Source organism: Larus michahellis, chromosome 31 (genome assembly GCF_964199755.1).
Source record: "Larus michahellis chromosome 31, bLarMic1.1, whole genome shotgun sequence".
Classification (NCBI taxonomy): Eukaryota; Metazoa; Chordata; class Aves; order Charadriiformes; family Laridae; genus Larus; species Larus michahellis.
Genome location: NC_133926.1, coordinates 160,987 through 188,827, shown reverse-complemented (window position 1 = coordinate 188,827; position 27,841 = coordinate 160,987). Strand labels below are relative to the sequence as shown.

The window sequence follows — 27,841 nt, the reverse complement described above, 5'->3', positions numbered from 1 at the left end:
CTTATAGTTAAAAGTCAATTCAAGAAATTGGGTTTTTTTGCAGCTAAGGAGATGAGATTATGCTGGAAAAATGGGGGAAAAAATAGGATTGGTATAATCGCGGGGGTTTTCTATCAAATGGAGTCTGAGAGGTGCGTGAGAGCAGGCGGTGGGGACGGAGCAGGTGAGCTGCAGACATGGAGCATCACCTTTTCACGGTAGAAAACCACCAAAATCCAGGAAATTTAAGCATCCTTTGCCTTTAGCCCCGTGTAAAAGCAGCTCCTGTTTCTCTTCCAGAAGGCGCCACCATTCCGGCACTGGAGCAGAGCAGGATCCGCTCGGCCGCAGCAGGGAGCCATCAGAGCGAGCGAGGTGCCAGTTTAATGCCAAATTAAAGCCATTAAGGCCCCACATCCTCCCCCCCGCCCCAAGCTTGTAACAAGTAGAAGGAGCAAAAATGGGGAGAAAAGGGGATTTTGGCCGTTACCTCCACGGTTATTTCGAAAGGTGGGGAAGTTGCTGCCGGGCGTTGCCCAGATCCAGTGGGGATTGTTTCGTAATTGCTGGTGATAATTAGGCAGAGGTAGGGGGCAAACTCAAACATCTTCATCCCCAGCCCACTTTAATTCACTAATTAAGGTGAGATCCATGCAAACAAGTGCCCTCTGTGTTGTCACAACCCACCCCCGCTCCCCACAAAGGTGCTGGGCCACAAAAAAAACCCCAAAAAACAACAAACCCAAAGCACTCTGGAAACCACCCAAAATTATCTATTCCAGGCTTTTTTTTTTTTTCCTCCTTCGAATTGTTTGACCAAACAGCAGCTGCGGCATGTTAGCAAGAAAAGAGGGGACTGGGAAACCGAGCCACATCTGCCATCGAAATAAATTAAGGGTAAATTAATTACAAACAATGCTCTAAAACGCCCCCATCCTGTCACTGGAATTATTTCTGGTAAGAAAAATCCTAAAATAAATAAAAAGAAGTCATCGCCACACAGATGGGTGCGTTCGGAGGATGCGCCGTCAGTTTAGAGCAGGTAAGGCTCCAACCGTAACAGCATAAAATCAAACAGAAATTAAACCCAGCGGTTGCCCGGATGGAGCTCAATTAACCTCATTTTCTTAATTCTTTTGCAGAGTGACAGCTTGAAAAATTGGTTTAACCCTAAATTTTTGGTGTTTCCACCAAAACAGAGTGTTTCGGTCTTACAGTGAGAGCGCCCCGCCGGATGCAGAGGGGCAAGAGTAAGCAAGAGCCCGGACACAATTGTGTGGTGACGAGCTACGGGCTCATTAATCTAATGACTCATTAGTTAACGATACCTGTACGAAACAGTAACCGATGATGTAAAAAAATACACGGTCAGGCTCCGGCAAAAAGTCAGCGTGCTCTTCAAGAGGTGCCTTAAAATTCCCTACTAAGGGGGACTCCCAGGTCTCATTCTGGGCTAAAACTACCAGAAACGGTTAAAAATGATGCAGTTAATCAGCGATGCCATCTAGGAAACAAGGTCCCGCTTGCTTTTACACCGTCACTGAGTCCAACAGGCTTCTCTTGTCCTCGATTCCGAGATCGGGAAAGAACGAAAGCCCTCGCAGCCAGGCATTACGGTCTTTCGCCCCGATGTCAGCAGAATTGGCGTTTCCACAGATTTTTTTTTTTTTTTTTTAATTATTTTTTTAAAAAAGCAGAAGGGATTCGCATTCCTTTCTGCGTGCCGAAGCGTTTCACCCCCTCGTTCCTCCGTCCAGCCAAACAATCCGCGATTGATGGAGGCGGCGTCTTTCGGGAGAATGAATTTCACCCCATCGCGCAGGAATCCGGCCGGGTGGTCACTCACCCTTCGCTTAACGTATTTTTTTCTTTGTTTTTTGCATCTTATTTAGCATTTTCAATTCCAACCCCAAGCTCCATGGGCTCGGTTGCTAAAATACAGCCCAAGAGGGTTTTTTTTTCGCTTCTCCACAGAGAGCTTTTGGCTTCTGCTTAGAGACAGCGCAGTGTTAAAGCCCGGTGGAGCCTTTTGCCACGTAACCGCTAGATTTACCAATTTTTGTGGGATCTTAAAAAAATTAAATCACGCCGCAGGCTAACATCTGACATCACCGCGATGGTGCGGGTGGTTGGCAAACAGCAAGCGTCACACCTTCGCCTTGACTGAGCACAAACCCTCTTCAAGCAAAAAAAAACCAACAACAAAACAAACAATCACCCTGAAACCCCAAAAGTCCTCCCAACCGAAACATTTGGGAATTCAACCGTCGCTGTTTCATCCCATCCAGTGCAACAAATGTTCCTGACAGCGCGGCGGCTTATTTGCTACCGGTCAGCGCAGTCCTACGGTTCGATCTGTCGCTAAAGGTGCAGTTGAAACGGGCAAGCGGCGAAATAATCCGGCAGCGAGCGCTGCCTCTTCCGTCTTGTCTTCGCAGGGTGTTTGAATTTTTTCTCCCCGCGCGGAGGGAGAAGCCGGAGATCTGCGGGGAGAAAACGCTCACGTCTCGTTTGCACGACGGGCTCTGCGAGAGAAAACAACGCGGCACCAGTTAAGGGAAGGTGTGGGGAGTCAAACTTGGGAGTTTGAGTTGTAATATAAGGGGGAAAAAAAAAAAAATTAAAAAAAAAACAACCCCCAAACCCAATAATAATCCATTTCTCAACACCTTTACCTTGAGTCGTCTTCACGTCAAGATCTCCTGCCGGCCCGAATCCTGTATAGACCCACCCACTCTCTCCGCTTGGTGCTTCTCCATCACTTGCAGGACGTCCTCCAAAATGGACGGCCCCAAATCCACGTGGAGGGAGAGGAGGGAGCCGGCGTGGGAGAGGAAGGGCGGCTCGGCGTCGCCCTTCTCCTCGGTGAAGCCGTTGGTGGGGGCGGCGAAAGGCGAGGCGCAGGGACGCGGCGGCGGGCGGGCGACGCTCCTGCCCTCGCCATCCTCCTCCCGGCTTTGCGCCGGCGGGGCTTTGTCATCGAGGTGCAACCGTGGCGGTTTCGGTGGGGCTTGCGCCGAGGGCAGCGTCAAGGCCTGCGGCCCCCCGATGACGGGCAGGGAGATGGCGTTTTTGAGGAGGGGAGAGGACGTCTCCGATGAGGGCTGCTGGCGGCCGGAGATGGTGGCCGTCCTGGAGAACTCGAAGGGCGCCGCGTCGGGGCTGTCCTTGTCGGAATCGAGGCTGCCTTCGGTCCTGGGGAGGAGGTGGAACTTGCCCTGAAGGAAGGAGATGTCCCCAAACATGTCGCTCTCCCCGCCGCTGCCGATGTGGATGGTGTGCCTGAAGTCCCCCAGCGGGGGGCTGATCATGTCGGAGGAGAGGATGTCGCGCAGCTTCTCCTTCTTCCCCTTCCTGCTGCCCCTCTTCAGGTAGATGGGCACCTTGGTGGACATCTCGCCGAGGAGCAAAGCTCTTCCACCGCCAACTCAAGAGAAGGTTGTGTCTTCCCAGACCTCCGCGACGCAGGCTTTAAAAAGAATCTGCAAAATTTAATAAAAAAAAAAAAAAAAAAGGGAGGAAAAACGCTTAAAAGCAAGTTATAACATGTAGGACGGAGATCCTCAACGTCAACACGTCCCAGGAAATTAATTCCAGACGCTCTCCGGTTCTCTATCTGAAGTTCGCTGGCTGCGTTATCGATAACAAAACAACCCAGGTAATTAAATCCAGGCACTCGGGGCCTCTCCGCAGGATTTGTTTCGAGTGGAAGAAAAAAAATCAGGAAGAGGGTCAGAGGTGGAAATCCAAGAGGATTTACGTTTTTATGGGGGAATCGGGGTCCGGAGTTGAAGGGTGGGAGAGCACGGCCTTGCAAAGTGTCTTTTCTAGCCCAAAAAGAGATTTTTTTCAGTTGAGTTCCCTCTCCTCTTGGCCGTGTGTAATCCAGCCCCACCCAACAACAAGCTAAAACACAAAATAATCAAAATTAAGGCAGGAGGGGGAAGGAAGTTGGGTTTTTTCCCTCCATTTTAGTCATATTCATTCAACTCTGACAGTTTACACCGTCAGTTGTGGGTGTGATTTTTCAGCTGTGGGGGAGAAATAAGGCAAAAATGGGTATTTTGGGCAATAATAACGTTACGCACAACCTCAAGAGATGCCTCGGCAGGGCAGAAAAGGGGGTGAAACAGGTTTCAGGCCACTTGAGCATGACTTTTGAAAATCAGCAAGTGGGAAGCTCTGGAGTTTTAGCCTTTCTCGCTGATTTTCTGGGGAAAAAAAAATCCCATCGCTCCACATTTCTGTAAAATCGGATCCGCTCTGCCCTGGACTGCGAGCACAAAGGAGAGTCTACAGGTGACCGAGAGACAGGTCCGTCCGGTGCACTGAGCCCCGGCCGCTGCTGAAACAACTGGCTTCAGCCCGTTTCACGCTGTCGTTAACACACCTCCCGCTACAGCTGCACCCGGAAAGCCAGAGCCGACGGTGACACCGCCACAGCTGAGCTCCTCAAGTCAACCCCCAAACCGTCCCAGCCACGGGTCACCGGCAACTCCCTCCGTGTGGTTTTTCCCATCAGCTGCCACCAACGAACAGCCTCAACGACCGCGTCAGGCGCTTGCCCCGGCCAAAACCTGCCCCGGCCGAAACCCGCCCCAGCCGAAACCTGCCCTGGCCGGTGCCGAAGAGCCAACGGAAACCAGTCTGCGGCTGATGCTGGATGAACGGAGCCGGGCGGGCTCCCCTGGGGCCGGCATTTCAACCCCAGCAGCAGCCACACGCCCGGCGGTGACAAGCGCCGCGTCAGTCGGAGGGTGTTGGCGGTTTGGGATCTCAAAGCGCTGGGGTTTGGAGGCGGCACGGTCCCACCGAGGGCTGCCGGATCCTCCTGAGCCTCACCTGACCCCCGCCCCTTAAATTTGTCCTTAAAAATATAATAATAACACACAGAGGGATGGAAAATCCCATGTTCACCTTAAAAACATCATAATAATACTATGCAGAGGGATGGAAAATCCCCTGTTCACCTTCCACCACCCGATGCACCGTCGTTATCGTTAGGAACCACCTCCTGTCTGTGCTGCTCGCTTTTCCCCCTTTTTTTCCCCTCTAATTGCTTCTTTTTCAGTCCGTCTCCCCGAGCGGAGACCCACGTACGCGGTGCTACAGCCGGAGACGCTCCCGAGGTCACGTTGGGTTGACAGCAACGCGGGAGAGGAGATGGAGCGGCAGGAATCACCCAAACAGCTCGAACCGAAGCACGGACGAGATGCCGGCAATGCCGTCAGCACCAGGAACGCGGCGCCGGGAGGAACGCGGTCACCGGTAATCCCATTCCCGGCGGCTCCGGCCAGGGAAAAATCCTGACGATGCAGAATTCAGCTTTGTTAATCCCGGGCGGATTAAAGCGGGCGGCGTAATGACAGGCTGTGCCGCTCGCGTGAAATACAGGCGCCGGGAGGAGGGGGGTGAGACGATGCCGGCGGAGCCGGTGCCGTACGTGAAGAGAACGGGACAGAGGGAAGAGCTGCGTCACCGGGATCCGGATCAGCGCCAGTGCTCGCCGGAACGCTGCCGGATGCACGGCCACAAGCCCGCCTTGCGCCGGCGAACCACAGACAGGCATGGATTAGCCGCAAAAAAACACTGAAATCACTTAAAAAACAACAACAAAAAAAGTGGATTTGTAGGGAAAAAAAGCCTTTTATCACTCCGAAATTATTAACGTTTTCAAGGTCAGGGTGTGGGTGATGCCCGCGGGGATGAGCGTTCGTCAGGGAGCAGCCACCGGATCGTCTCCTCTCCAGGGCAGCACGGGTTCAGCGTCTTCCACCGGCACCGACCAGAAATCGCTCTCCCTCACCCCAATTTCTCTCACCCCCCCCGTCACGACTCCTCCTCTTCTCCCCAGTCTGGGCCGCGGCCGACAACCCAGCGCCCCACTGGGCCGGGACAAAGGCTGCCCGCGATCGCGCCGCGAGCTCCCGGGGTCGGCTGAACGCTGGGAAAGTTCAGGGCTGCGCGTAGAGCCCTTTCCCTTTGTGCTCACAGAAAAAAGGCTCGGAAAAGGGAATTTGCTGCCAGCGCAGGCTGGGAAAGGGTCAGCGGGCCCCGAAACCAGAGGGAATAGGGGGTTTTGCACCAGTGAAACCCTTAAAATCCCTTTTCCCGGTGTTTTCCAGCGCCGACGACTGAATAAACCTGAAAGGACTGGAGCATTACCAGCGGCAGGGATGCGACGGGGGCGGAAAACAGGTGGGAAAGGGAGCAAAAGCAAAATCGGCCCCTTGTTAGGTTGTTCGTGTGCGTTTTCATCCGCGCAGCGCGTCCCCCCTGACGCTAAAAACTCCTTAAAACCAGGAGTAATCCAGGTGTCCTGTGAAAGGAGACTCGCGAGGAAGAGGGAAACGGGGAAAGTGAGACGTTTCGGCACAGGATAAAAGCGGGAGGTGCCTCAGGAGAGGATCTGAGGAACTTAAACTCATCCTGCGCCCCCCCCGTGAGGCTTCGTTTTCGCTTCTCAGCATTAAGAAATCGGCCGAAAGCCCCAGGCGTGAGACCTAAGACCCCCCCCGAGCATCTCCGCTGACACCCAGCCCCAGGATATCCGCCCCGATTTGGCTTTTTGATTCCCCACGGAATCAAATTTGTTGCCTTTTTTGCCCATTTTCAGGCATTCTGGCGTGGGTACGTGAAATTTTCCACCTGTTTTTGGCAATTCAGGCTTCGGCTCGCAAAGAGATTTGTTTCTTTTTGGCCCGGTTTCAGCCGTTTCGGCTTCGCTACGTGAAAATTTTGTTTGTTCTTCACCCATTTTCAGCAATTTCGGCTTCGATAACAGGGGGATTTCTTTCCTTCCCCCCCATTTCCAGCAATTTATGCCTCACTACGTGAAAATTTGTTTCTTTTCAGCAGTTTTAAGGCTGCAGGACACAAACATTTTGTTTCTTTTTGGCCCATTTTCAGCAATTTAAGCTTCGCTACGTGAAAATTTGTTTCTTTTTCTGCCGGTTTTCAGCAATTTAGACTTTGCTACCTGAAAATTTCCTTCCTTCTTGCCCATTTTCAGCGTTTGATGCTTTGCTACAGCAAAAATTTGTTTCTTTTTTAGCTTATTTTCAGCAATTTATGCCTCATCATGCGAAGAGCCGGCACTTCCTCAGCCCCCCGGTTACTCACAGAGCAGCGATTTTCCCATCCCGACGTCTGTTTTAGCAAGATCCCACAAAAATAGCGATTAAGCGACAGAGGCTCACACTCCTTTTCCCTCTCGACGGCACGGAAATCAAGCGAGCGAGCGCCCGCTGCAGAAAACGGAGCTGGTTCCTTCCGCGTCTCCTCCTCTTGACCCTTTTTTGAGTCTTTTTGCTCCTTTTATCGGGGCTTAGAGAAAACCCGCGATGAAAAATTTGCCCCTGGAAAGAGGTTTTGCCGCCGGATCCGCCACGGGGGAAGGGATATCTGTGCGGGAGAGGAAAACGCACCCCCTTTTCCCATGGTCCCCGAGCTGGAGGGGCGTCGGGGTGCGGAAAAGGGACCCTTTGGGGGAATAACATCCCTTCGGGATGGGGATTATGGATTTTTTTAGGGAATAGGGATGTTTCAGAGCGATGCCAAAAGCCTTTTGCGGGTGCCCCAGAGGTTGGCATCACTGGAAGGATTTACCCGAGATCTTCCCAGTTATCCCTGGTTAAAACAGAGAATTAATTTCTCTCTGCAGGATCGCGGTGCCCTCGCTGTCCTACCTCGAGCCTCCGGATCGGGAAGAGCCGCCGGTGACGTCTCCGTGCCAAGGGCCACCGCGACAAGGTGTGTTGGGGACAGGGCAGCGCCGGGCGTCCCCTCCTAACAGCCACCTCAGCGTCAGCAAACGCCGGTGGTTTCCTCCCCCAGGACGGGGAAAACACCGCTGTCGGGGAGAGATTCTCCCAGATAAGGAAAATCCAAGGAGGAAAGTTTGAGGATGAGGAAGTGCCGGTGCACGGTAGGAAAACGCGGCGGCCTCAACCGTAGCTGAACATACACACACACACGCACCCCGTGCCTCAGTTTCCCCTGGCTGTGCCCGCACCCCCCTGCGGCGCTGACAAACTGCAGGCGAGAAGGGGAGAGAAAAAAGCACCTTAAAACCAGGAAAAACAACTCTTTGGGGCGGCTCCTCCCGGCCGAGCCCCACCCCGGAGCCGGGGGAGCGCCGGGAATTCCCGGGTGGGGATCGCGCCGCATTCGGGATGGGATGAGGGCACAGGTCGCTGCTCTCTCTCCCCGTGATGGGGTCGGAGTCCGCTCCGGCAACCTGGGCAACTCCTCGAAAGAGGGATTTTTTTGTTTGGTTTTTCTTTTTAAATATCCATGAATCCTCTGTTTGCACTGAAAAATCCTGCCTGAAAAATCCCGGAGTGGGATCCGGCCTCCCTCCCCGAAAGCACGGTGTCTATTTCGGGGATCCGTCGGCTAATTTAAGCCGGGGGCAATCGGAAACCTCGCAGCTGGGGGCTAAAATTAAGAGGTGGCCGCAGGGAACCGGGGAGGGGGTGGGGGCACAGGGGAGGGGATCTGGTCTTTTTTCCTTGGGAAAAAAGGGATGGAATCATCCCCTCCCCCCTGCCCCTTTAAATTGGGGATCGGGATGTGACAGGGACACAAAAACATCCTGAAGAGCATGAAAAAGAACTGCCCCCCCCCCCCCCCCCCCGTCCTCAGCATCCCGATGGGATGGCTCCCAGCGGCAGGGATTTACAAGCCGGTGCGGCGAGCTGCCGGGAAGAGAGGCCAAATCCTCCCCCCCCAGCTCGCAAATTTACTGCCGTGTCCCCCCAAACCACCACCCTACGGCTACACCCAATGCCGGATCGGTGACGGTCCCAGTGGGAATCTCACCGGAAAACAAACCCCGGGCTCGCGTCCGACGCTCACCGCCGTCTTCCTCCCGCTCTGGCGGCTGAGCCGGAGCCAAGCGCGACCGTTCCCTTCCTCCCAACGCCGGAGCGTCGGCGCAGCCGGCTCCCAGCCAACCTCCAAGCCCCACCCCGGCACGGGGCCTCGCTTCCCCCTTCCCGGGGGGTTCCTTGGGGTTTTTTCCTTCCACCCCCCACCCCGGTTCCCAAAACCCCGGAGAGAGTCGGCGTTGGCTTCTCACCGGGATGAAGAGGCGGATGGCTTCGTCCTTTCCCGCGGCGGGTGGGAACGCTGTCGCGCCTCGATTTCCCGGCGTCACCAGGGGAAGACGCAGCACCGCGGCTCTGGCCGAGGAGAATCCCTGGGGAAACAGAAATGAAGCTGGAAAAATCCCTGCCGGCTCCAGAGGGAAGTGGGGGATTCCCTACGGAGCAGTGGAGCGCCCCCCCAACCCCCCCAAAAAAAAAATAAAAAAAAAAATCCTCGGCCAACTCGTAATGCCGCAGCCTCCGCTCGTTTAAATCCCAAATTAGCCTCGTCCTCAAGGATCATCTAATTAAGAGGCAAACGAGATGCCGGCTGCTTCGCTCCTGGTGTTTGAATCAACCTCCCCAAAACCCCCCCGTCGACTGTCCCACGCATGTTTTAACTAAAAATGGCATTTTTATGAGGGAAACTGAGGCCGGACGAGGAGCATCAAAGCCAAAAAATGGGGAGAAAAATGGGTTTTTGCTGCTGGCGGAAAAAAAATAATAATAGAAGCTGGAAACTCTGAAAAAAGCAGGAAAATAAAAAGGTCTTTTACCCAGGCTGGGAAAAACAGCGTTTTATTTGGGGTGAGAAGCGCTAGTATCGACAGATCAGAGGAGGAACCAAGATGTGACAGTGGGAGAAGTCCACGACGCTGCCCAGCTGCTTTCACTGACATTTGGGGAGAAAACGGAGCTGTTTCTGGCAAATCCTGGCCAGGAAAATCAAAAATCGCAAGGGAATCTTCCTCCCCGGATCCCGTTTTCCCCTGGTTTTACCCTAAATGTGCCCTAACGCCCACACAGGATTTAAAGGGTGAGAGAAGATAAACACGCCGCTTCTAGAGGGAGTCTGTAATAAGGCCAGGCAGGTAATTAAGTGGAAAATTAACGAAGGGAGACGCGCAGCAGCTCAGCGCCGCCTGACGAGGTTGTTTCCCAGCCTCCCGACGCCTGTAACTACCCCACGGCAGGGAGTTACGAAACTCATTCCCTTTCTTCACATCGGATTTACCTTTTTTCCAGCAAAAATGGCGGTATCGGAGCGGAACAAACACTGGGAGAGCCGGAGCCGAGGGGAGAGGGGGGATTTTAATTAATTTTCTGCTTCCTCGCCACAAATTTGAGGCAAAAAGTGGCTGAAAGCTGCTTCAAACCCAAACCCGACGCTGGTTTTTCGCCAACCGCCGAGCCAGGAGCTGCGGCATCTTTCACCAAAGCCGATGAACCAGCAGCACAGCCCCCCCGGGTACCTCTAAATTAATTGCTTTCGGACTAATTAAACTCAGAGTCCCATAATGAGGAAGCTGAACCGAAGTGACATCACCGAGGAGGTGAATCCGGGACGCCGGTGCCCCGGCAGAGGATTTCGGCCCCACCGCACTCGGAGATTCCCCGTTCCGCACCAGGATTCCCCTGTTCCACAGGTAAATCCAGCTGGAGGCTCATCTTCGTTACCTAACGAGCAGGAGGGGAAGATGCAGGGGACCCGCTAACGAGCGACCCCAAATTGCCCATCTGCAGCCCAAAAAGCAGCGTGTCGCTGCTGATGGAGGTCGAGCGAAACCCCACCTGTGAGAATCGCTCCAAACCTCCGCTCCCTGCCGCCTCCTGCTTATCGTTAATCAACTAATTAGCGACTGTTGGGGGGTGTGTCTGCCCCATCCACGGAGTGCAGACCCACCACTTTGGGGTGCTCCAGGAGCAGCCGGGGCGCGGTGCAGAGTCGTCACCCCGCGAAACGGGGTCAGGGGACAAACACAAGCGTTTCAGGTGGGTTTTTTTTAACCAAAATTCAAAGCGTCTTTTAACACCAATCTGCTCCCGTGAAGAAATTAAACTGTAGAAGGCTCAAAGAAATAAGTCTCTCTCCTGACGAGTCAGATCTTAACGACTTGAGCGGCAACACACGGGCTCTTCCGCTCGCCCTGAGCGTCCTCCCGCTGTAGGTACAGGCGGCCGTAGGTCCCCCCGACCTGGCCCTTCGTCAGCCGGCCGGGATTGATGCAGACGCAGCCCAGCACATCCTGTGGGAATATGGAAGCGATGGTCACGGATCCTGATGCCAAGAGACGCGACCACCCGGCTACAGGTGACATGGACACCAAGAGCCGCGACCGCCCGGCTACAGGCGACACGGACACCAAGAGCCGCGACCGCCCGGCTACAGGCGACACAGACACAGAGAGCCGCCCGGCTACAGGCGACACAGAGAGCCGCCCGGCTACAGGCGACACAGACACAGAGAGCCATGACTGCCTGGCTACAGGCGACACGGACACAGAGAGCCATGACTGCCTGGCTACAGGCGACACGGACACAGAGCCGCCTGGCTACAGGCGACACGGACACCGACAGCCGCCTGGCTACAGGCGACACGGACACCGACAGCCATGACCTACGAGCTACAGCCCCGAGACTGTGCTTTATTCATGCTGTAAACTGGATTTTGCCCAAATACGGGGGTAATTGACACAGCCCCCCCACGACATCCTTCTCCCTTAAACTGGAGGGACCAGGATCCGATGGGCGGACTGTTTGGAGGATGAGGTCGCATCCAGAGGGTGGTGGTCGACGGCTCTGTGTCCGGATGGAGGGGGTGACCAGTGGTGTCCCCCCGGGGTCCACACGGGGACCAGCGCTGTTGGACGTCATCATCGACGACACGGACAGTGGGACCGAGGGCTCCCTGGGCGAGTTTGTGGACGAGGCCCAGCTGCGTGGCACGGTGACACACCCGAGGACGGGACGGCGCCCAGAGGGACCTGGACAGGCTCCGCAAGGGAGAACCCCTCCTGAGGGTCACGAGGTCCTCGGCATCAGCCTCGGGGGGACCTCTGGTACCAGGCACAGGCCCGAGAGCAGCCCCCAGGAGAACCCGGGGTGCTGGGGGGTGAGAAGCTCAACACGGCCCAGCGATGTGCGCTGGTAGCCCAGAAAGCCCCCATCAACCTGGGCTGCATCCCCAGCAGCGTGGCCAGCAGGGCGAGGGGGGGGTTCTGCCCATCTGCTCCGCTCGGGGGCCGTCAGAGGGACACGGAGCCGTGGGAGCGGAGCCGGAGGAGGCCCCGGAGATGCTGGGAGGGCTGGAGCCCCTCTGCTGTGGGGCCGGGCTGAGCTGGGGGGGTTCAGCCTGGAGAAGAGAAGGCTCCGGGGAGACCCTGGAGCCCCTTCCAGTCCCTCAAGGGGCTCCAGGAAAGCTGAGGAGGGACTCTGGAGCAGGGAGGGGAGCCATGGGACAAGAGACAGGGGTTTTAAGGTAAAAAAGGGGAGATTTAGATGAGATCTGAGGAAGAAATTCTTGGTTGGGAGGGTGGTGAGCCCCTGGCCCAGGTTGCCCAGAGAAGCTGTGGCCGCCCCAGCCCTGGGGGGGTTCAAGGCTGGGCTGGACGGGGCTCGGAGCAGCCTGGGATGGTGGGAGGTGACCCTGGGGGTGGCACTGGGTGGCCTTTAAGGTCCCTTCGAGCCCAAACCGGTCAGCGATTCTGTGACTCCAGCAGGCCTGTGCCGCTGACTGACCTTAACGAAGTACCGCAGCTCTGAGGGGGTGACGAGGACGTCTGGGGTGACGGGTAACGAGGCGTAGCTGTAGAAGCTCTCGTAGTCGACATTCAGCTCCTCCGAGGGGGGGTACAGCGGGTAGTAACTGCCAGCAGAGGGGGGGAAAAGACGTTACCACAGCCTTTGTCTGTAGCTGCAAGGCTCGGACACAACCAGCAGATAATTTTGGGGTAGAAAGCCTGATTTCTGCTTCTTTTGCCTGTCCCAGGTACCTGCCATCTCCGGGGGCAGCCATCAGCCGGGGAAGGCTGACACACACCAGTCCGGAGGATTTACAGCGCTAAAACCCTCTGAATCCTGCCTTTAAAGGGTTATCAAACCCCAAACCAACAGTTTTTTAGGTTAAAAGAATGACTTTAAAGGGGAAGACAGCAAGGACAGTACAGGGCTCCCCTTATTTGGCCACAAAAAAAGCCCTTTTTGGGTTCGAGCGGGTGTTTGCAGTACGCCCTCACCTCCTCTGCGTCAGGATGTGCTTGAGGATTCGCGTGAACCTGTCCGAGATCCCAGATGAGCTGCGAGAGAAAAGGAGCTGTAAAACTGTTAAGGAAAGGGAGGAAAAGGCCAGAAAAAAAAAAAAAAAATCTTCCAGGCTGTGCTGATTAATTAGGCACGCAGCCTAATTAACGACCTGAGAGCTGCTCTGTCTGGCACCGCGGGACAGGGGCAGCTCTGCCTCCCCGTCAGATGCGCCAGGAGAGAAACGAGCCGCCAGAGGGGACAACCGAGGGGCGATCCCCCCCCGGGATGACGCCTCCTGCCCAGATCCTGCAAATCTGGGGCTGGATCTGGAGATTCCCCGCTCCGACGCGTTCCCGAATCCGGGCTTCCCGCCAGCGCCCACCTGCTGATCTCCTCAACACTCATGTGGAAGATCAGGTCGGTGGAGGTCAGGCCCAAAACGACGCCGTCGACGTCCAGGGTGCAGGGCTCCGACACGAAGTGCACGCGCTGCGGGGACGGAGGGCGGCGCCGGGTCAGGCCACGGCTTTGACGAGACCCTAAAACACCCCTGAGACGCCCTAAAACGACCCCAATACGCTCAGCTTTCCGTAAACGTCCCAAACCTGACCCAAAATGCCCAAAAAACCTGCCCTGAAATGCTGCAGTCAGGCTGGGCTTTCCTCAAATATCTCAAATCTGCCTTAAATCACCCCAAACCTGCCCTAAAATGGTCACAATCACCCTGAGCTTTCCTTAAATGCCCCTAAACCAGTCCTAAAATGCCCCCAAACCTGTCCCAGAATGCTGCAGTCACGCTGGGCTCTCCTCAAATACCCCAAATCTGCCTTAAACCACCCCAAACCTGCCCTAAAACAGTTGTAGTTGTGCTAAGTTTTCCTTAAATGCCCCTAAACCAGTCCTAAAACACCCCAAACTTCCCCTAAAATGCTGTAATCAGGCTGGGCTTTCCTCAAACGCCCCAAATCTGCCCTAAAACGGTCACAATCACCCCGAGCTTCCCTTAAACGCCCCTACACCAGTCCTAAAATGCCCCCAATCTGCCCCAAAACACCACAATCATGCTAAGATTTCCTTAAATGCCCAAAATGCACCCCAAAAACCCCCGCAGCTGGGCTGGGCTTTCTGCCAGGAGCATCAGGAGGTGCTCCCTAGGGAAAAAAAATAGGTTAAATTAAGGAATTATAACCCAAAAAGGGCTGGGAGGGGCAGAGGATCACGGCGGGAGCCAGCTCGACCGCTGCAGGCCCCATCTCGCTGTGTTTATTTAATTCCCCGTTTGCTCGTTAAGCGTCCTGGGGAACGCCGTGACCTAACGAGCGTGGCGCGGGGACCACCGGATTTCCGCTCCCAAATCCCTTCTCCTCCAGGAAGTCGCAGCTTCGCTGATATTTGCTCCCAAAGGGGATATTTTTGGCAAGAAATTGTTGCCGGATGGAGCAAGAGTCCAGGAAAAAAAAAAAGGGGGGGGGGGGGATTTCGCCTCAAACCTCGGCAAGGTTTTTGCTGGGAGGGGCGGGGTTTTCCTGGAAATTCAGCGGTTTTTGGCTTCTTTGGGGTAAAAAAGTGGAATCGCTGGGGTTCGTTACCGGTCTGTCGTCCTTGGGCAGCTCGGGGAAGAGGAACGGCGGCTGCGGGTAGACGTAGTCGTGGTGCACGTCCCGCAGCGAGGGCACGAAGACGAGCTGGGAGCCAGCGCTGGCGGAAGAAAAGAGGGAAAAACAGGCAATTGAGGGACAAAGATGAGCCGAGAGTCGACGCTGCTGGAAAAAGAGGGGAAAAAGCAGGCAATTAATGAACAGGCAGAGCCAAGGGACACTTTGACAGCCAGAAACAGCACTTTGCATAGAATTACAGCCGGATGCCTTCAAAAGTACCTACTTTGGAGCATTCTAGCAGTGAGAGGACCCAAAATCTGCTGAAATCCCCCCAAATCCCGCTTGGCTTTTTTCCGGAAAGGGGTTTCACCCCATGGGCTGCGAGAAAGTGATGTTTTCCTGGGATCGAAGCCCCCGGAGGGTGTTGGCAAACAACAGGGCTGCGAATACGGCCTTCCCCCGGTGCGCGGTGACCACGCTGAACCAGAGAAGCGTTAAAAAAAGAAAAAAAAAAAAGCCTAAACCCAGCTTTTTTAGTAAATTTAGAAAACGATTATAAAGGAAAGGGTCTGGATGCACCAAGAGGAGGCTGAGGGGGGTCTGAGAGGGTTTTTGGGGTGTCAGGGAGGGCTGCTGACAGCGAGAGGGACGAGGGGGGCGCGTCCCTGTCCCTGCCGGCGTCTGGCAGCGGATGAAAGAGGCTGGAAGGGAAGAAAAAAAAACAAAACCCTTCGTTTGTTCTTTATCGGTGCCGCCGGGAGGGGGGAAGCGCCGTCACCCGGCCCCGGGACGACACCGCGGAGGGGAAAAAAACCACCGTGAAACATTCCCACTTCCTTTCTCCGTGGATTTTTGGGGGGGAAAAGCCAGGATGCATCTATAAATCACGCCTGGCAGCAAGCAAATGCGCCTCAAATCCATTTCAGAGCCCGTTAATGAGGCTTTGAACCAAAATCTAATGATTTCCCTCCTCCGCTGCCAGTTTCCCTCGTGGGAATCAGTAGAAACCTCCCGTCCAGATCCCGTCTGGGGGAGAAAGAGGAGGTTTTGGGCAAAAAGCTACCTGTGGAAGCTGTAAGACCTTCACGCAGTCACCATCCCTACCTTCTCGTCCCCTCGATTATCATCTTCAGGCAGAGCTTGAAGACCTCGGTGAAGGACCCCAGGAGTTGGCAGTTCTAGGAATTGAGGGAAAATGACGGGATTTATGGAATTCCCCCTTTTTTCAGGGTGTGCGGGGGGATGCTGGGACCACCCCCCCCTCCCCCCCGCAGCTGCTTTGCCCTTCTGGAGTCTGGCAGCATGGATCAGCCCAAAATCCACACTGAAGGAGGAGTTTTGGGGGCAAAAATCAGCCTCTAGAGCACCCCGCTCGTGCGCTGGGGGTCTCGGGGGGGCTTTGGGGGGCACCCAGCCGAGCCCCCACCCAGGGGTGAAGCCAAGGGGGCGTCTGTGGGTGCCCAGTTCTCCCTCACCTCCACTTGCTCATGCTTGGCATCCAGGAACGGCCCGAACTGTGAAGAAACGGTGAAAAAAAATCAGAGAAACACCACGAGCAGGGACGGCCCCGTGTCCCCAGCCCCAGGAGCCAAGTTAAAGATGTTAAACCGCCCAGAAAAAGGTATTTTTTCAATTATTCTTGTTTGTTAAGCTCAAGTTTTATCCTGCAGCCCCAAAGGGGTTGGGGCAGAAGGGGAGACTGATAAAATTCGAGCGGGATGTCAGGCTTCAACTCCTGGGGCACTCAAAGAGCACGATTTGCTCTTAAAACAGGGCACTTTTTATCACTTTAGGGTGAAAAACCTGTGTTTTATCACTTTAGGGTGAAAAACCTGTGTTTTATCACTTTAGGGTGAAAAACCTGTGTTTTATCACTTTAGGGTGAAAACCAGGTGGTTTGAGATAACGCCCGAGCTGCCTCTCTTCTCAAGCGGGGCTTTTTTACGCTGATTTTTAAGGTTTTGAAACCTCAACCGGGTTTTCATGCCGCGGCCTCTTGTTGTATAATACGTAACTGGTTTAATTGATTTGAATAATTAGTTTATATAATAAACCCGGCTGCCCCAGGCCCACCCGTCCCCGCTGCAGCCCCTCACCAGCACACAGACGTCGGGGCGGTCGCGGACGATCACCTCGATGAGGTCAGTGAGCGGGTCAAAGGCGATGCTGTCGGAGGTGGTGTAGGGTCCGCAGGCCACCAGCACCATCCTCTGCTCTGCGGGGGCAGAAGGGAGGGTTTTGGGGACAAAAAGTGGGGTTTTGGGGACACCCCGGTCTGGCAGGGAGGTTTAACACATCGTGGTGTTAAACCGCAGCGGGGTCAGCGGGCGAAGCGTCGGGGCTCACCCGGGGCCGGCTCTGTCGGCGTGTGGAAAGGAAGGGGCACCCCCTGCGGATAAATCATAAATTGTCTCGAAATCCTCCTTTTTCACCCCAAAACCCAGTCCCAAACCCATTGCTGGGGACACGCTGGCAGCGCCACGCCATCACCTCGTAGAGCTTCGAGACCACCATCATCCTCCCGGTGCTGTTGGTCCCCTCCAGCGCCACGATCTGAAGGTGGGGGAGAAAACGGCGTCAGGCTCCAATTTGGGGAAGTTTGGGGTTCATACACACCTCCCCACACACCCCAAAATCGCCGCGGCCGCACCTGACCAGGAAAGAGGGAATATTCCTTCAGCTCCGAGAGGTTGAGGGGGATTTGGCCGCCTGAGGAATGTTCCCGGTCCCCTTCCAGCACCACCGATTTGGCATTGAGCTTCCCGTTGCTGTCACAGCCGATCTGGCCCAGCACCGTCACCGGTTCCTGGGGGACGACAGGAAAAAAACCGAGCTGGTTTTGCCCCAAAACGCCCCCTAAAGGTGGGTGCAGGGTGCTGGGGTGACACCCAAGCGGGGGTTTTCACCTGCGCGGGGAGCAACACCGAGGTGAATTCCTCCAGGTGATGGTGGTTCTTGAGCGCGTCACCGAGCTCCTCGATCCTCCATGACAGCACTACGGAGGGAGAAAAACACCATAAACCCCCCCCAAAAACAAGGGTTACCACCCAAATCGAGGTGAGGGTCACCTCCCCGAGCCCCACCCCTTTCACAGCGTCACCTTCCCGGACGTCAAGTGCTTTCTGGAACATGAATTTGTAGCTTTTTGTCAAATTCTCTTCCGGGACACCGAAAAGTTTAGGGGTACAACCGGCGCCGCCGTGACCGCTCCAGGAGGGACCCTGGACGGAGCCGAAGGAAGCCACCACCTCCCCCCGGCTGCTGCGCGACGTGTATTTTTGGGAGGGGGTGACACTGCGGGGACAAAAAATGGAAGGGGGTGACGGCGAGGACCGGCGGCGGTGGCACCACCACGAGCGCCAGTGACAGTCCCAGCGCGACCGCTTACCTCGGGGAGAAGCTGTTGGGAGAGAAAAGCGCGTAGGGGCTGCGGGAGGAGAGGGTGCGCTTGGGCCGGGGGGTTTCTGGGGTGGAATTGCTGCGTTTTTGAGAACCCTGCGAGACAGAAAAATTTAAAAAAAAAAAAAAAGGATGTTTTGGGGTGAGGGTTTTTGGGGCGGAAAATGGTAGATTTGGGGGTAGGTTTTGGGGTTAAGGTGTCAGTGCGCACCTTGGATGGCGTGGTGTAGGCGTCCAGCAGCTCATCCTCTTCTTCCTCGTCAAGGCTGATGGCTCGTTAAGGAGCACCCAAAACCCCTATTTTTGGGGGGGACACCCGCCAGCACGCCCCTAAGCCATGAATTCCCCCCGTTAACCAGCGCTAACGAAACCTCATTTCCAGGGGAGGGGCCGAACATGGTCTAGACACCATAACGCCCTGTTTTTTTCAGGAATCACCCCAAAACCCGCAGGATACAGCTCCTGGAGGGAGTGGATGTCGTGAAGGCCGCTGTAGCGGTTGTCCCTCTTCCGGGGGACCCTGCTGCTCCGCTTGGCAAGGAGCTGGAGGAGGAAGGAGGGAGGTGAGTGTGTGTCCACCACTTTTCCTGGGGGTTTTGGGGTGGGGGGGACATTGGGCGACCCCCCACTACCTCGTGCTCGAAGGCGTCAAGGACGTTGGCGGAGAGCTGGGTGCCGAGGTCCTTGCTGGTGACGAAGGCCAGCAGCTCGTTAGCCAATGCCACTGGGCCCAGCCCGTGGGTCAGGCACAGCTCCACCACTGCAGCGAAGGGGAGGGAGAGAGGGGTCAATGGGGCTGGGGACCCCCCAGGCGTACCCTAAAACCCACCGGTGGGCCCCCTCCCACCTCCTGCTCCAGACCCCTGAAAAGTTCCAGATCCCGACACCCCCCAACCCCTTATGCCCTCCAAATCCTGGCAGCGCCTGAAGTCCTGACCCCCATAACGCGCCCCCCATGACACCCAAATCACCCGAGACCCCCCCAAACCACTCCCCTGACACCTCCAGACCCCCAATACACCCTCAAAACCCTCCCCTGACACCCCTAGACACCCCCCAATACACCCTCAAACACACTCTGACACCCCCAAACCCCTCACTAGACACCCTCAGCCCCCCAGTTCTCCCTCACACAACCCCTCTGACACTCTCAGGCCCCCGGCTCCCAATACCCCCCCTTCCCTCCCCCGACACGCCCGGGCCGTGTCCCCCGCGGTGTCCTCACGCTTGGCGGGCACGTCCTGGCCCTGGCAACCCAGCTCGAAGAGCGCCAGCTCCCGCAGCACCGCCTCAGCCGACACCGGCCCCTGCTCCGGCTCCGCCATCGCCGCGGCGAAAAGCCCGCGCGGGCGCGACACCGCCGCGCTTGACGGCAGCGGGGAAGGGGAGTGGGCGGGAGCACGCCTTATAAGGCAAGAGGCGTGGCCGCGCATCGCGGAAAGAGGCGGGGCCACGCAAATATACTGGGTCAACCGGCCAATGGGAGAGGGCGGGCAGGGAGAGGGGCGTGGCCACGCAGCCCGGCTGCTCCACCCCCCCCCACCCCCCACCCCCCCCCGCGGGGTTGAGGCGGGGGAGGAAAGAGGCGGGGGAGGAAAAAGGCGGGAGTTTTCCCGCCCTCCCGGGGGTTTCCTCACAGCGGCGCCTGACGGGGACCGACCCGGAGGGAGCGGACCGGGCCCCGGAGGGGTCGTCCCCACTCCGGGAAGACCGCCACTGGCCCAAGCCGACAGCCCCGGTCGGAGAGGGACCGCCCCGGTCCCTGACAGGACCCGCGCCGGTCTCTGATAGGATCGCGGGTTTTTGTTCAGAACAACCAAAAAACACCCCCCCAAACTGTATCTATAACCCCGCATATAAGCCCTAAATATACACTAGCTATGGGGTTTTTTGCACCTGGGTGGTAAAAGCGTGGCGTCGAGCACTCCTCAGCACCCAGCGGGTCGGGGGGGGCCGGTGGGATTCACCCTGAGGCAAAGCTGGAAGCTGGAGGGGGTGGGAAAGGACTGGTAGAAAATAGCTTTGATTTTAATAACGTTTCTTGGTTGTTAGTTGTTTTTTTTTCCTTATTTTTAATTTATACAATAAAAAAAAAACACCATTATGGCACCCGGTAGGCAGAAGATCCCTGACTGAGGCGCTGGGAAAGAGCGCGGAAGCGAGAGGCGATGGGGGGCTGAGACCCGGCGTCACCCCCCCGGGCTCCTTCGGTAGCAAGAGGCACAAAAACCGTGAGAATTCCCCCCAGAACAGCCGTGCGAGAGGCGAGGAAAGGGGCATTTCTTTGGCAAAGCGCGAGGGGAGCCCCGTGTTCCGGCTGGGGGTGGCCACAACACCTGCACCCCCCCACACCCTCCTTTATGCTGAAAAAAAGGCAAAAAAAGGGAAAAACTGGCGCGGTTCTGGCTCCGCAGCGAAGGCACTTGGAGGGCTGGGGGGTCTGGTCAGGCGAACATGGTGAGCTGTAGCCACTGCGGGAGGAGGAGGAGGGGGTGAGGAGGGGTCTGGGTGGGTTTTTGGGTGAGTTTTGGGTGGTTTTGGGGCGGGTGCCAGCCCCACGCAGCACCCATGGGTACCTGCAGCAAGTCGAAGGTGACGACGCCATCCTGGTCCACGTCCATCGCTTGGAAAAACCCTGCAGTGAGGGAAACGGTATTAGATCTTTGCGGGGAAAACGGGGCAGGACTTAAGGGGAAAAACCAGGAGGAAACCAGCAGGATTTAGGGGGAAAAATCAGGAAAACCAGGAAGGATTTAAGGGGGAAAGGTGGGAAAAAACAGCAAGATTTAAGGGGGAAAAGTCAGGCAAAATCCAGAAGTTAAGGAGGAAAATGAGGAAAAAAACCACTTTTCCTGGTAAAGCCTGTGGGGTTTTCTTCAACTTTTCCTGTTCAATTCCGTGGAAAAGTTAAATTCTGGGAAACACTGTAAAAACCCCACAGGATCAAGTGAGGAAGTTGGAAAAAAAGCCCAGCATTTAGCAGGAAAAAATGCAAAACAAGCACAGGATTTAAGGGGAAAAGTTGGAAAACCCAGTAGGTTTCAAGGAGAAAAGTTGGAAAACCCACATTTTTTTTCTGTGAAAAAAGTGCAAAAACCCAGCAGGATTTATCAGGAAAAGTCGGAAAACAGGATTTAACAGAAAAAAATTGGGGTTTTAGGACTTTTCCCCTTAAATCCTGCTTTTTTTTTTTGCACTTTTTCTGGCTTCCCCGTCAACTCTTGCGGGGTTTTTCCAACTTTTCCATGGAATCGAATGAGGAAAGTAGGGAAAAGTTGTATTTTAAATCAATTTTTTTCCAATTTTTCCTGCTGAATCCTGTGGGAGGCGTGGTGGGATTGGCGGAAGCGGTGGGATTTAGGGATGAAATGCCGCTCACGGAACATGGTCTCCAGGCGCACGAGGCAGCAGACGAAGTTGTCGAAGTCGATGGCCAGGTCGGGCTCCGCGTAGCGGGTGATGATCAGCTCGTGCAGCTTTTTGTTCAATTTATAGCCTTTTTAGGAAACAAACAAACCAACCCAACCCACCCGAGGCGGATGGGAGGGAAATTTGTTAAAACTGAGGATGGTGTTAACGAAGCCCGGGGTTCATCGCCGGAGCGGGGCGTTACCTGCCGCTTCCAGCGCCATCCGCATCTCGTAGGCGCTCATGCTCCCCGACTTATCCAGGTCGAACTTGCGGAAGATGGCCTGCGAGCCCAACACCACCCCCCCCCCCAAAAAAAATGGGGGTCACCCATGAGGAGAGAGACCCCAAAACCCCCCTTTCGCACCCCAAAACCCCCCCCAGACCCACCAGGTAGTTGCGGATTCTGTTCCACAGGATGTTGAACTCCACCAGCCCCAGCTTCCCGTTGCCATCTTTCTGCGGGGCGGGAGGGGGTTAAGGAAAAGGGGGGGGTTTGGGGTGCCCCCCTCCCCGAAAAAATACCCCCGCCCCACGGCTGGCGGTGGAGGATACGTCCATGAGGTTGACCATGCTGCGGCAGGACTCGGTGCTGAACCCTTTGGTCCGGAGATCTTTATCTGCAAAGAAGCCGGTGGTTGTCTGCCTTAACGAGTTACAGGGCGATTAAGGCGAGGAGCAGGGAACCTGCCCGCGGCTCACGTTTGCCGATGATGCGGTTGAGGATGGTCTGAAGCTCCGTGACGCTGATCTCCATGTCCTGCGGGGAGAAGACGGGGTGTTCTCCGGCAGCCCCGTGCCACTGCCTGTGTCACCGGTGTCACCCGTCCCGGCACCCCCCTTACCGCCCCCGCCAGTTGCTTGAAGAGCTGCTTGAAGTTGTCGTCAATTTGGCTTTCGGAGAGCACTTTCTGAGGGAAAAAATGGCAGGTTTGGTAAAAAGGCCAGGCCTCGGCACCCTACAGCGTTGTCCACCGCCCTCACCTCATCCGGGAGCGTGGCTTGGATCTTGTCATCCATTTCCCTGCAGAGATAATAAAGGAGAGTTTGTCCTCAAGAGTCGCCCGGCATCGTTAGCACTAACGAGGCGTCTCTTACTCGGTTCCGGCTTTCTTCTCGGAGAAGACGCGGAGGACGAAGTCTCCTTCCTTGTTGGGCTCGAAGGTGGAGGGCACCACGATGTATTCCCCCGGCGGCAGCCGGAACCGGGTGCTCACCTCCCGCAGGTTGATGAACTGCTCCGAGCGGGCGCGCGAGGCGTTGGCCAGGAAGAAATCCCGCTTCAGGTGGACGCCCGACTTCCCCACGTGCTGCCAGAACCGGGGTTAAAAACACCCAAAATAACCCCAAAAAAACCTCCCCCACCTTCCGTGTTTCCTGGTTACGGTGACGTTGTCACCGCCGGCGACTCGTACCCACCTCGGGAGGAACCTGGAGGAGAGGAGAGGAGAGGTCTCACCTCTTCGTCACTCGGCCGCACCGGGTGATGCCGGGTGACGCCGGGTGACACCATTACCTCGTAGACGGCAAATCCGATGGTCTCCATGTCCTTGCCGTAGCGGCGCTCGCGGCGCCGGTGCTTCTGCATCAGCGCCAGCAGGAAGCTGCAGCCGGGCTCACGCCCGCCGCCCTCATCCCCCTCGTCATCCACCTCCTCCAGCTGGATCTTAAACTGCGGGTTTATCCAGAAAGTGGCTGAAAAAAGAGCAAGAGGAGGTTAAATCCATCCCAAAATTAGCAGTTTTTTGAGGTGAAATTCCTTGGCGGCGCCTACCAGGGTAGTTCCTGCAGCCGCCGGCCGTGCTGCCCCGCCGCCACGTCCCGTCGTAGAGCCGCGTGTTCCACTTGCGGAATTTGCGGGATTGGAGAGCGTCCGGGGTGAGGTTGCAGATCTCCAGGCGGGTGAATTCCCGCAGGAAATCCCGGAAGGACATCCTGGAGGAAGAGGAAGCGCCCAAGGTCAGGAGGGGGAAGTTTTCCTTCTTTTCCTGGCACAAAACAGCCGGGAAAAGGGGTTTTTAATCCCTTTTTGCTTACCAAAATTCACCATCCTCCATTTTCACCATCAGCTGCTGCCTCAGCGCCGGCTCCACCGCGTTCCACTCGGACGAGCTGCAGGTGACAAACGGATCTCATCCATGGGGCCTGGTGGCTCGTTAATTAATGCTAACGAAGCTTTGCGGTCCTCACCTGTCGCTCCAGGGTCCCGTCCACTCCACTTCTCCCCAGGGATTGCGCATACGGATCAGGCCCAGGGATTGCCCGCGGTAGTTGATCTGAAAATGGCGCCATCAGGGCTCGTGACCCAAAAAGCACCATTTTCTCTCCAAAACGGCGTCGTCTCTCACCTGCTTGGCCCCCGTCACAGAGTACGCGTGTCCCTTCACCAGCTTCTTGAAGGTCACCGCCTCCATGTCGAAGGCGCTCGTTATCTGCGAGGAAACGAGACGGCGGCTGTGTGCGGTGCCGTGCTTATTCTAATGCTGGGCGCAGGACCCCCCAAATCTTGAGTTTTTTAGCCCCAAAAGGCCCCCCTCTCGCTCACGTCGATGGAGCAGCCGAGCAGGGAGCCGCGCTCCAGCGCCTTGAGGATGATCTGGTAGAGATCGGCCGGCGGCTTGCGCAGGTCGTACCACTCCGTCACGCCGCCCGTGAAGTCCTCGAAGCCCTCTGAGGTGCTGCCGCCCGACAGCGCCTCGTAGCACCCGTTCACCCTGCAAGACCGGACCGTTTTGGGAGCGTTTCACCCCAAAACGCAAGGCAGGGAAGGGAGGGGGAGGGAGGGCGTACTTGGCGTAGGCTTTCTCCAAAAGGGCGCTCCAGAACTCGGTGCCCTCGGCGGAGTGGACGAAGAGCAGCTTGCCGTCTTTGGTGGGCAAGTAGTCGTCCACCACCACGTCCAGCCACTCGCCGAACTGCCAAATCTGAAGAGGAAGAGGAGGCCAAAGGTAAAACCTCCACGTTTTTTTTAGCCAGGGAGTGGCGTTTTGGGCAGAAAACACACATTTTGGGGTCCCACAGTGCATATCGCCATGAGGGGAACAGCAGTGGCACCAGGCCAGCATCACCCCGCCGGGAGATGAACCTCTGTGGCGGAAAGTGCCTCATTTGGCCCCAAAATGGTGGGGGATCCTCACAAAACGGTGGAGGGGAGCCCCAAAATGGTGGGAAAGCCCCAAAATGGCAGAAGGAGCCCCAAAATGGTGGGGAATCCTCTCAAAATGGAGGGGGAGATCCCCAAAATGCTGGAGAGGAACCCAAAAATGGAGGGGGACCCCCAGAATGGTGGTGGGGTTCGTGCCTGACCTGGAAGTGGAAGATGCCGGCATAGCCGTGCTGGAAGCTCTGCCCGTGCGGCACCACGCGGTGAAGGAGGGTCTCGTTGAGCGTGAGGGAGGCGATGGCCGCCAGCAGCCAGCAGTCACCTGCGGGCACCAGTTTCCTCTCAGTTTTGGGGTAGAAAAGGCAATTTTCTGGTCACTCAACACCTCTATATATGTTTTTTTACACTCCATGGGTGTTTAACGGGAAGCCACGGCTGGTTCTGCCACAACCCACCGGTGCAAGGTTCAAACTTGCCACTGGCAGTAACGGCAAACAAGCCTCGACTGGGTAGAACCATCCCCAAAACCCTCCATTTTGAGGCAAAAAAAAGAGAAAATCAGGAAAACTGAAGCGTTGCCGCTCCCTACCCAGCGCTCCCTGGCAGATGTCGGTGCGCGTGGCCCCATCCACGATGAACTGCGGGCGCGGACACAGCTCCTGCAGGGAAACACCCCCAGTTCTGTCACCAAAATCACCAAAATTTGGATATTTACAGGGTTTTTTTTCCCTCAGAGCCGCCGCCGCGCCGGGAGGAGCTTGCTGCGGTAACGACCATCAATTACACCACGGGGATTAAAACCCAAGCGACAAGCCGGGCGCTCCACTGGGGGGAAGGCAATTAATTAGCGCCCCGTCATTAAGACCGCGCCTCACCGTCGGCCTCTTCCACTGGACGCCGTGGGTTTTGGCAGTGCCGGGGCCCAGCTCGCGGAAGCCGAGGGAGGCGGGAGCCGGCGGGAAGGTTTGGTCGCGGAAGAGGGTTCCGGAACGCCGACATTCCTCCACCAGCCGCCCGAAGTCCTGCCCCAGGTACCGCACCGCGTTCTCGTGCCGCCCCAACCCCAACGCCTTCGCCCGCTGCCGCTGCACCTGCGCCGAAACGCCGGTGCAGTACACCGGCACGATGGGCTCCTCCGCCATCCTGGGGAGAAAACAGAGGAAATTGGGCAAATGGCAAAAAAAAAAACCCAAGTGCTTAAAAATTGAAGCTTTCCGCCTGATTTTCCGCCTCGGCGCCGCTGCCGGGTGCTGGGGCGGCTGCGCTCTCCCTCGCGCCTGGACGAAGTCGGGGAGCACCTCGTGCGCCCCCTTAATTAAATCAGGGGGAGGATAATTAGTGGATTTAAAGGCGCCTCGCGTTAGCGGGGGGATCTAATGACGAGTAACTAGCGCGGCCTCGTTTGCGGGGGCTTGGCTTGACAGGGAAGAGGGGGGACACAGGGGCTTTTTGGAGCTATGTACCCCCACCTTGTGGGGCGTTTTGGGGGGATTTGGGGGGGTTTGGGGTCTGCTTTAGGATCCCCACTGTGCGTGGCTTGAAAGAAAAAAGAGGATTCTGCCCCCAAAAAACGCAACAGTTAGTTTATATTAAACGCACCGATTATGATCCCATGGAGATCCTAATTTCGGGGGCAAAAATGCTAAAAAAGCACTGTAACTCCCCCAAATTTGGGGTCATGCCTGGGCCGCACAGGGTTGGGGGTGATTGGGGGGATTTTGGTGAGCTGAATGTGCCACTGTTTTGGGGTGAAAAGAGGGAATTACAGGGGCGGGGAAGCCCTCCCGCCCTCACCACCCCCTGCGGCAGCTGCTCGCTGTCTGTAACCCGAGCGGGCCCAAAATAGTCGTGTTTAACCTCGAAACGGCCCCGTGGTAACAAAAAAAAATGACAATTACGGCACCGGGCAGCCCCAAACGCTGACAAAATGAGGGGAAACGGCCCCAGAACAGGTCCTGCAAGTTGCAGTGTGTGTCACGGCCGCTCCCCAGGAGCACAGCCCCAGGCAGTGCTGCCGGGCCCATGTTAAACTCATAAAGGCCTTAATTAAGCACAAGGGAGCTTAATTAGGCGTTGGGGAACTTAATTAGGCACTAATTGGGGCCACAGAGGGAGCGACAGAAAGGTGACACCGAAGTTAGCAGTGTGGCCCCTCAAAATGCGGCCGAACACGGGGGCTCCTGCCACCCCAAAGCCCAGCGCGGCCCTCGGGGGGGTTCAGGGACACCCTAAAAATGGGGATTATGCCCCAAAAAAGCACAAATTGTCCCCAAAATGAGGGGTGGTGGGGTGGCAGAGTGGGTTAGAGACTCCCCCCACCCCCAGCCCAGAGCAGCTTTTTGGGGCAGGGTGGAGGCCTCACTCACAGGGTGCTTCACAACACTGTTCCCCCGCCCCGTTAACAACGTTCTCGTTAACGAGTTTCCCCATTAACGGGGTTCTCACTAGCGATTTTCCCTGTTAACGAGGTCCCCCCCTTGCACGCCTGTGCCCTGGGGGCCCCTCTGCTTCCCTGTACCCCCCCTGGAGAGAGCAGGAGCCGTTTGTCCCTCCCCAGGGATGAATCCCTCCATACATACACTTTTTGGGACAGCAGGACAAAAATCGCCTCTTTTCACCCCGTTTCCAGGAGAGCAGCAGGTACCCGATGTCCTGGCAGGTGCTGTGGGGCGAAGGCTCAGCCCCTCGGCAGCCGCTTCCCTCCCGTTGCGCTGGGGAGAAAATATCATGCAAAATGAGAGAAAACATCAAAAAACACTATATTTTGAGCAAAAACATTAAAAAAACCACAAATCCCCCATTCCCCCCCCTCCCCGAGGCGGATTTAGCCCCCCAAAAACACTTTTCTGGTTAAAACGAGGCTCGGTTGTGGGGTGGGGGAGCCCCCCCCAGCTCCCAGCCCCTTCACGGCTCCAAGAAGGAAGGAAAATAGGCCAAAATAATGGGTTTTGCCCGTTTTCCCCATTTTCTCCCCCGATCTGGCAGCGCGGGGAGTTGTATAAGCGCCGCCGGCCACAAAGTTGAGGAGAGGGGGAAGTGCCTCCTGCCTTGTCACCCTGCTGCGGGGGTGGCTGTCACCTCCTGGGGGGACACGGGGGACGTACCTCGCTGGGGGCGGGGGCCGCTCCCGAACTCGCCGCTTTTGGGTAAAATAAGGAAAAAAATAAATATATGTATAAAGTCTTCCTTAAGCAGGAAGGCGAGGCCGGGTTGAACCCCCCGCCCACCTCCGCCGAGACTCC

At 56.3% G+C, this 27,841-nt stretch overlaps 3 protein-coding genes across 17 annotated transcripts; all 3 read right to left on the bottom strand.

The window, feature by feature from the left end:
- Positions 1-589: 589 nt before the first annotated feature.
- On the bottom strand, positions 590-10,852 carry CDC42EP2 (CDC42 effector protein 2). Of its 8 annotated transcripts, none has more exons than XM_074568073.1 (4): positions 10,753-10,852; positions 9,062-9,181; positions 2,655-3,461; positions 732-2,504 (listed from the first exon to the last, which is right to left on the bottom strand). In XM_074568073.1, the coding sequence occupies exon 3, from the start codon at positions 3,372-3,374 to the stop codon at positions 2,667-2,669; it is 708 nt and encodes a 235-aa protein (XP_074424174.1). In that variant the 5' UTR covers positions 3,375-3,461; positions 9,062-9,181; positions 10,753-10,852; the 3' UTR covers positions 732-2,504; positions 2,655-2,666. The 8 variants fall into 8 exon arrangements, with proteins under 8 accessions (XP_074424172.1, XP_074424174.1, XP_074424173.1 ...); XM_074568072.1 differs by lacking the exon at positions 10,753-10,852 and adding an exon at positions 10,084-10,183; XM_074568074.1 differs by lacking the exon at positions 10,753-10,852 and adding an exon at positions 9,313-9,442.
- Positions 9,632-19,951, bottom strand: POLA2 (DNA polymerase alpha 2, accessory subunit). 5 transcript variants are annotated; one of them, XR_012584701.1, is made up of 19 exons: positions 19,314-19,951; positions 18,721-18,848; positions 18,546-18,631; positions 18,300-18,354; positions 18,078-18,184; positions 17,790-17,983; positions 17,596-17,684; positions 17,340-17,495; positions 17,180-17,242; positions 17,036-17,078; positions 16,786-16,904; positions 16,165-16,203; positions 15,794-15,867; positions 14,973-15,167; positions 14,681-14,789; positions 13,474-13,580; positions 13,085-13,144; positions 12,588-12,714; positions 9,632-11,095 (listed from the first exon to the last, which is right to left on the bottom strand). XR_012584701.1 is itself a non-coding variant. In XM_074568065.1 (18 exons), exons 1-18 carry the CDS (start codon positions 19,942-19,944, stop codon positions 10,949-10,951), a joined length of 2,334 nt encoding a protein of 777 aa, XP_074424166.1. In that variant the 5' UTR covers positions 19,945-19,951; the 3' UTR covers positions 9,632-10,948. The 5 variants fall into 5 exon arrangements, 1 of the variants encoding a protein (XP_074424166.1); XR_012584699.1 differs by lacking the exon at positions 14,973-15,167 and having other exon boundaries at positions 14,681-14,854; XR_012584700.1 differs by lacking the exon at positions 14,973-15,167 and having other exon boundaries at positions 14,681-14,851.
- On the bottom strand, positions 19,816-27,841 carry CAPN1 (calpain 1). Of its 4 annotated transcripts, none has more exons than XM_074568067.1 (23): positions 27,704-27,841; positions 27,179-27,310; positions 25,475-25,742; positions 25,189-25,258; positions 24,803-24,921; positions 24,287-24,420; positions 24,042-24,210; positions 23,845-23,928; positions 23,687-23,772; positions 23,534-23,608; positions 23,271-23,431; positions 23,013-23,191; positions 22,916-22,927; positions 22,595-22,806; positions 22,481-22,520; positions 22,342-22,407; positions 22,199-22,256; positions 22,052-22,116; positions 21,887-21,955; positions 21,702-21,780; positions 21,468-21,584; positions 20,665-20,723; positions 19,816-20,074 (listed from the first exon to the last, which is right to left on the bottom strand). In XM_074568067.1, the coding sequence occupies exons 3-23, from the start codon at positions 25,739-25,741 to the stop codon at positions 19,967-19,969; spliced, it is 2,229 nt and encodes a 742-aa protein (XP_074424168.1). In that variant the 5' UTR covers position 25,742; positions 27,179-27,310; positions 27,704-27,841; the 3' UTR covers positions 19,816-19,966. The 4 variants fall into 4 exon arrangements, 3 of the variants coding, with proteins under 3 accessions (XP_074424168.1, XP_074424169.1, XP_074424170.1); XR_012584703.1 differs by lacking the exon at positions 19,816-20,074 and adding an exon at positions 20,110-20,559 and having other exon boundaries at positions 21,887-21,951; XM_074568068.1 differs by lacking the exon at positions 19,816-20,074 and adding an exon at positions 20,110-20,559.